The sequence below is a fragment of the Miniopterus schreibersii genome (assembly GCF_964146895.1).
Source record: "Miniopterus schreibersii genome assembly, chromosome: 6".
Lineage (NCBI taxonomy): Eukaryota > Metazoa > Chordata > Mammalia > Chiroptera > Miniopteridae > Miniopterus > Miniopterus schreibersii.
The window spans coordinates 87,172,467-87,179,533 of record NC_138107.1 but is presented as its reverse complement, the minus strand read 5'-3'; the positions used below and the strand labels follow the sequence as shown (position 1 = coordinate 87,179,533).

The window sequence follows — 7,067 nt, the reverse complement described above, 5'->3', positions numbered from 1 at the left end:
GGGACACCTTGTGAGAGGGTAGAAAACATGATCTTGGTGTCTGCCTCCATCCTAGGAACCCTTGGGTGACAGGGGTGGTTTTTTCTAATGAGGTGACTCCCGTGGGCTCCTCAGGGGCTCCTGGTCACAGTCAAGACCAAGTCACGGTTAGAAGGTTGGAATTTCCCACCCCGCCCCCATTCTCTTGGGAAGGGAGAGGGGCTGGGAGTGGAGTAATTGGTGCTGCCCACCTGAGGAAGCCTCCAGGAGAATCCCAGTGGTGCAGGGCTCAGAGCTCTCAGGTCTGCGAGCAAGTCCACACCGGGAGGGGCACGCACCCCAGCTCCACAGGGACAGAAGCTCCTGGGTTCAGAGCCCTCCAGACCTCACCCTACACATCCCTTCATCTGGCCTTTCATCTGTATCCTTTATTGTGTCCTTTAATAGACTGGTAAATATGTGTTTTCCTGAGATCTGTGAGCCGCTCTAGCAAATCATCAAATCCAAGAGGAAGGAGCCAAGGGAACCCCGATTTGCAACCAAATCGGGCAGAACTGTGGGAACCTGGGGGCCTACTACTTCTGATTGGCATCTGAAGCGGGGGGCAGGCTCGTGCGATCTGATGCCATCTCCAGGCAGCTAGTGTCAGGATCAAGTTAAAGTGTAGGATGCCCACTGTGTCACAGAGAATTGCTTTGGGGGGGGGAACCCCCACATCTGTTAACCAGAAACGTCAGAAGTGACACAAGAGTAAGACTACTGGCTTTTTCTAACACCACGAGCTTCTCATGTGCCAGCTCCCCTGACATGGGTCGTCCGCATGGAAGTAGCCGGGGTGTGAAGGTCCTGCTTTCCACACATCGTGGGGAGACAGCTGGCGCCCTCCCCATCCCCACCTCCCCAGCGGCCAGGCCGAGCCAGCCAGACCTGACCCCCCACTGCTGACTTTTTTCCGTGGAGAAAGCAGCTGCCCCCACCACCATCACCACCAGGTAACGAGGACCTTTTCCTTGCCCTGTTTCACTCCGTTTCCCCCTCCCAGCCCTGCCTCAGGTGCACGAAGAGGTGGCTGGAACATCCTAGGTGACCATAATCGCAAAGAGGAGAGGCAATCAAGGACTGTGGCCAAGGCCACCTGGGAAAGGCCCGGTGCCACTGTCCTGAGCTTCTAGGGTGACGGCCAGGTGCCTCGCTGAGCATTGTTGCTCGTTCCCTAACATGACCCTTGCCAGCACCTGTGAGTTACCCACGTGTCAGACACGAGAAACCAAAGCTCTAGGGGTCAGTCCTTCGGTCATGTCCGAGGCCCTGGTACTAAAGCAGCCCCGGGTGAGATGTGAGTGAACGAGGGCGGGGGCTCCCAGTAATGCTTTATTTAGGGACATGGAGATTTTCATCTCCCCTGATTTTCATGTGCCACGTGTTCTTCTATTATTTTTAAGCCGCTTAAAAATGTACAGCCTGCTCTGAGCTTGTGGACTGTACCAAAGGAGGTGAGGAGGCCCCTGGGCAGGTGACATACTTGAACCTCAGGCCCTGGCTCAGGTGTGAGTTCAAAGCCAACCAGCAGCCGTTGTCACAACAGCAGGGGGCAGAGAGTACAGGGACTTGTGTCCTCCTGGTGGTCCATCACTTCCCCACCTTGGATTGAAAGCATTTCCCAGACCGGTCTCTACTGAAAACCCAGAGCAGTTAAGGGGAGACGCTGGGGACTGTGGGCCTTAGAAACAGCTCCACCCTGTGCCTTGACTCCTGGCCTGAAACAGACATTCAAGACCATCTCTTTGAAAGAACGGACAAGAAAGCCAATGGATTTTATGCACCATGTTTTTTTATAAATCACAGAAAAAGACAGTGATGGGCACAGTATAGTGGCCCGGACTAGCACCAGCACCCCAGAGCTCCTCAGCCCAGCACAGCTGTGGGTCGCTCTCCATGGCCCCTCGAGGAGGCCGGGGGCTGGGCCTTTAGTGTCTGGATTCACTTCCCAGAGCTGCCATAACAAAGCACCATGGACTGGGAGGCCGAGACAACAGGTTGACTGCCTCACCGCTCTTTGGCCGAAGTCCAAGATCAAGGTGTGGGCAGGGTGGGCTCCTCCTGAGGCTGAGGGAGGGTCTGCTCAGGGCTCTCTCCTTGGCTTGCACTTGGCCGTCTTCCCCCCGTGTCTTCACATCCTCTTGCCTCTGTGTGTGTCTGTGTCTGTGTCCACATTTCTCCACTCTGCAAGGACACCAGTCATAGTGGGTTAGGGCCCAGCCCGCTGACCTCACTGTAACTTGGTTATTTCTGTAAGGACCTATCTGCCAATCAAGGTCACGTTCCGAGGACCAGGGGTTGGCGCTTCGGCGACCCCAACCCGCCAGCACCCGGATGAGGGGGTAAAGGAAGGGATGGGTCCGAAGCGCCATCTCGGTGGTTCTGATACTTCAACAACGGTGTAAAATACTAACAAATAATAAGTCACTAACTGCAACTGGGTGATTAGAAAATTGGATGAAGGGAGGACGCTGACTCCGAGAAGTCTAGCTTGACTGTTCTGCCTGCTTTGTCAGAACCTAGGCAGCTCTGGTGACTGGTCAGTAATTTCAGATAAAAGACTCAGAGATTGTGCAAGAGACACCACCCCCCGTGAGACGGACCGCGCACAACGGCAGCTGCTTTGGTGAACAGGAGAACCCAGGTGAGGCTGAGAGAAGCTCGGCAGACCTAGAGTGAGCGCCCACGGGGGGAAAGGCTCCAGGGAGAAAACAGCGGCGCTGCTCGCGGGGCGCAGACGCCTGCAAGCTCCCAGGACAGGTGGCAGCCGGACCGGCGGCCGGCTCGGCAACGTTTCACTCTCAAGGGGAAAAAAGCAGTAACACCCGGTTAATAATTTATTTTTTATTGAAATTGTTGAATACTTTATATTACAGTAAATTTGATTGGAAAAAAAAAATGAGGAAAGAAATCAATTTTAAAAAATACTCATGTTGAAATCATATAAGCCAGCCACACTGAGTACAAACCAATGAATTCTGTAGGGCGGTTTGCCTTTCAGTATATGACTACCACTGAGTCTATGTACAATTCTAGAATAAGAGAAAGTCATTCATTAAACACTTCGAGAAAGGAGCCGACGGCGGTGGGGAGACGGCAGCGCTCCCCGCCCAGCCTGCAGCTCGGAGGCCCGGCCTCGGCCGCCCCGCAGCGGGAGCCCAGGGGCAACGCCGGGGGCGAGGTTCCGGCCCGTCAGCTTTCATGCAATTTCCATAAGCCACGCACTGTGCAATTTAAGGCTTCTTATAGGTCAAATGGTTGAAAAACACGTTTTTTCTTAAAAAAATAAGCACAGTAATGGTGGTATCGTGAGAACCTGAAGGGGGGAGACCTATAAAGTCGTCTCCGCTGACATCTCAACTCACAGAATCAATCTTTGGGTAGGTTGTTTGAATTCACCAGCCAGCGAAAGAAATACTGATTAAGTGTGCTCGGTGCACCTAGGACTTCAGATGTCATGCAAAAGCTGCAGCCGTTACAGACTAAAGGCATGGGGCAGGTGAACCCTCCAAAGCCTAGGCACTCAGGGACCCCCGTACATGCGTGTGAGCGCGCGCACGTGCGGTGCCCGTAAGAAAGAGAAAGCCGAGAGGAAAGAGACACAATGGAGTATTCTAACTTAGAGGATACATATTGACCAGTTCAAAATCTCATATGAAATCGTCCCAGCACCGACAGCTCCCCTGGGCAGCGGATGGTCAGCACATCCCCCTGCCGCCAGGAAAAACCTGTGGGGTGGTTTGTTGTGGTTTTTTTTTTTCTTTTTTTTTTTTTTCTTCACAAACCTGAGTAATTGTAAAGTCAATAAATAGGAGGAGAGAACTGAATGCTAAAATATAATGGCCACCCCCCCGGGCCTAAAGCAGCACGGGTTTTTCTCAAACGGAGCCCCGTCCCCGACGCGTCTGGCCCGGGCGCGATATGAAGCGCGCGGCAGCCATGCTTGTAAGTGAGGACGTGGGACAAAACCCGGGGCCCCAGCACCACCCTTTGGCACCCGGAGTGACGCCTCGCCCGCGGCGGGAGCAACCACGGACGGCGGTGCTGGGGCTCCCCACCCTCTCCTCCTTCACAAAAATTCTTCCCTTTTGGAACAGTTTCGTTAAAGGCAAAAATGAGAGAAGCATCATTGAGCTGAAGTCTTATTTGGTTGAAGGTGCCTGGCGGGGCCACGGCCCACGTCCCCGGGCGGCACCGGGAGCTCAGATGTTTAGGAGGTCCTCGTCGCTGTCGTCGCTGTCGTCGTGGAAGGACACCAGGCGGCCGGGGGTCCCAGGCTTCAGCGCTGCAGCCCTGGGCAGCCCCAGGCACCCCTTCTCGCCGCTCACCAGCCCCGCCCGGTCGTCCCGGAACATCTTCCTTGGCGGGATTCTCACGGGGCGGGTGCTGTCGGCCCCAATCCCTCTGCCCGAGTGAACCCGCACCTCTGGGATGGTCAGGACCTCGTCCTCGCTGTCCTGGTCATCCCCGTGCAGGGAGGCGAGGGCCTCGGCTTTCACGGCCTTGGTGGCGATGTGGCCGTTCTCCTGCCCATCCCTCCCAGGCCGGGGGCCGGGCGCCTGGATCTCTTCCATCAGCCACTCGGTCTCATTCTCCTCCACCTCCTCCTCCTTGCTGACCTGCGGGACAAGCAGCACGTGGGGCCGCGGGAAGCCCGCCCGCTCCTCCAGGGCCCCCCACAGCCCCCAAGCCAGGGTCCCCTCCACAGCCCGCCAGAGAGGCCGCCCGTCCCGGGGCCCCGGCAGGAGGAAAGGCGAGGGCTGGACCGCAGCTCCTGCGGAGGCCCAACCCGCAGACAGCGCCCGGGCGGCGGGGCGGGGGCAGGTGCAGAGGGAGGGGCGACCGGGCGCTTGGCGAGGTGTGGGGCAGCCTTTAAAAAGTGGTTGGTCATGAAGCCCCAGGAGCGTACTTATGCCCTCTGGCCCAAATAATGCCGCTTTTCTGAAAATTTATCTGAAGGAAATTATCCAAATGCACCTAAACTTACACTATCACATATACTTCTTTAGCCAAAACAAAGGCAGGAGCAGCCTAAAGCTGAAACGCTCTGAGGAAACTGGCCGTCTCCACAATGAGAAAAACTTGAAGGGAAAAAAGACAATTGCGTGTTTGGGTGAAAAGCAATTAACGCTGCCCTGGCCGGTGTGGCTCAGCGGTTAGTGCGTTGGCCCGCTCGCGTTCGATCCCTAGTCAATGGCACGTACCCGGGGTGTGGATTCGAACCCCGGCCCAGGCAGGAGGCTACCAACCGATGTGACACATCGATGCTTCTCTCTCTCTCCCCCTTCCACTCTCCCTAAAACTCAATGGAAAAAATATCCTCGGGCGAGGTTTATGACCAAAAAAAACGAACAACTGATGTTTTTCCATTTTCTATTTCAAATAAGTGGTGATGGCGTTTCTCGTAATCACTGACTGACAGCACAGCCACGCCCACAGCCGGACACCGTGGGGGAGGGAAGCGGGAGGTTACCTTGGAGTATTTGTAGGACACGTTCGCACTCCGTCTGCAGCAGTTGGTTAGTGTATTCATCACCGTTTCCCTGCAAAAGACCAGTTACTCCCGTGGAACCAGCAGGGCTCCCAGCTCTAAGGGAAAAACTGCACCCTCCCCCCGCACAACCCGAGGTGGGGTGCACCACACCCAGGACGGTGGGGTGCGAATCCCGTTCAGCGGCCAGAGCACTCGGAAATCAGCGTGGACTCAAATCCTGCTCTACCTCTTGGCATCTAGAGAGGCCTAGAGCAGGTGAGCAGACACTGGTGCCGGCTCTTTTTCAGAGATGAACATGACTGGGCCAAGCCGTCCCAAACCCAGGGCTGCACCGAGACCGCGCGGCCAGGTGACACCCCAGGCCGGCTCACGCCAGGTCCTCTGCTTGCCTCTGGCTCATTAGCAGACGAGAGAGGCCGGGAGCCCAGAGCTGGCCCGCTCCTCTGCCCCTGGGCCAGGGCTGACCACCCACAAGGCTCCGAGCTGCATGCTGCAGTCACGTGTGACGTGGAAATCTGGAAAGTCACACACAATGAGTGTCGAGCCCCTGCACCCAGCAATGCGGAGCCAAGAGGATGGTGCCCTACCTGGCACACAGCAGGTGCCTAATAAGTGATTATTCTGACAGGAAGGAGGGGGAAGGGAGGAAAGAGTAGACCGGAGGAAGTCTGCTCATGACAGGTGTTCAGCTTTCTGCCCATCTTTGGACACCTCGTCACAGAAATGCAGATATTTATAACATGCCACTGGAGACCACTCCCATAGTTTTAACCTTAGGCTTTTGGTTGCTGCTGGGTCCCCCAAAAGAACTGAACCCAAGTTGCGATTTGACCACTGGCCGTGGGACCCACCTGCTCCCCCCCCTTACCGTCTCTCCTTTTTGTAGAGAAGCAGGGTCAGCAGACAGCCAGTGAGCGCCACCAGCAGCAGGCTGAGGACCGCGCCGACGGCCTGGCTCCTCTCCGAGAGCCCCTTGCGCTCCTGCGTGTCCTCCCCAGCGTCCTCGCCGTCAAAGCCCGCCCTGCAGGAAAGCCCGCCAGTCAGGGGCACTGCTGCCACGGCAAGACCTCAGCAACCCTCAACTCAGGGGGTGGCTGTGACTGTGCCAACGCCACACGGGACGTGGGATCCACCAGATACGGAGACCACATGGGCCATTATGAAGGAAACGAGAAAGCTGGGCTTTGAGGGACACGCTCCTCAGTCCTGCTGGTCCCTCTGTAGACCTCAGGGCACAGAAGCAAGGACTTGGAGGGACAAGCTGGCCAGTTATCTCCCAGGACCCAGCCGTCCAGATTACAGCCCAGCAGTAGTCTCTCCCTCCCCACGTCATCGTTGAACACAGCCTGTGCTTCACAGAGGTGGGGGGGACACCACGGGCATGGCACAGATGCCCCAGCCAGCCAGTCTCCATCCAAGCCTGTAACTCCCAGGAGGCAACGCTAGTGACGAACACAGTTGTCCAACTGGCTAAGATCTCACAATCCCCGCCCATGCATGAAGAAAAGCAATGTATTTCCCTGACGTGAAAGTCAATGAAAATAACTCATATAAA

General features: G+C 56.2%; 1 protein-coding gene across 3 annotated transcripts in view; it reads right to left on the bottom strand.

Moving 5' to 3' along the window:
• Positions 1-1,788: 1,788 nt before the first annotated feature.
• Positions 1,789-7,067, bottom strand: part of IGF2R (insulin like growth factor 2 receptor) — a 97,281-nt gene continuing 92,002 nt past the window's right edge. For 2 of the 3 annotated variants that reach the window (XM_081141555.1, XM_081141556.1), the window contains exons 46-48: positions 6,381-6,533; positions 5,492-5,561; positions 2,848-4,637 (exon numbers count right to left, since the gene is read on the bottom strand). In XM_081141555.1, the coding sequence (XP_080997681.1) occupies positions 4,221-4,637; positions 5,492-5,561; positions 6,381-6,533 (640 nt within the window). In that variant the 3' untranslated portion in view covers positions 2,848-4,220. Of the gene's footprint in view, positions 2,203-2,847; positions 4,638-5,491; positions 5,562-6,380; positions 6,534-7,067 lie in introns of those variants that run through there. The other variant, XM_081141557.1, reaches the window with a different exon arrangement.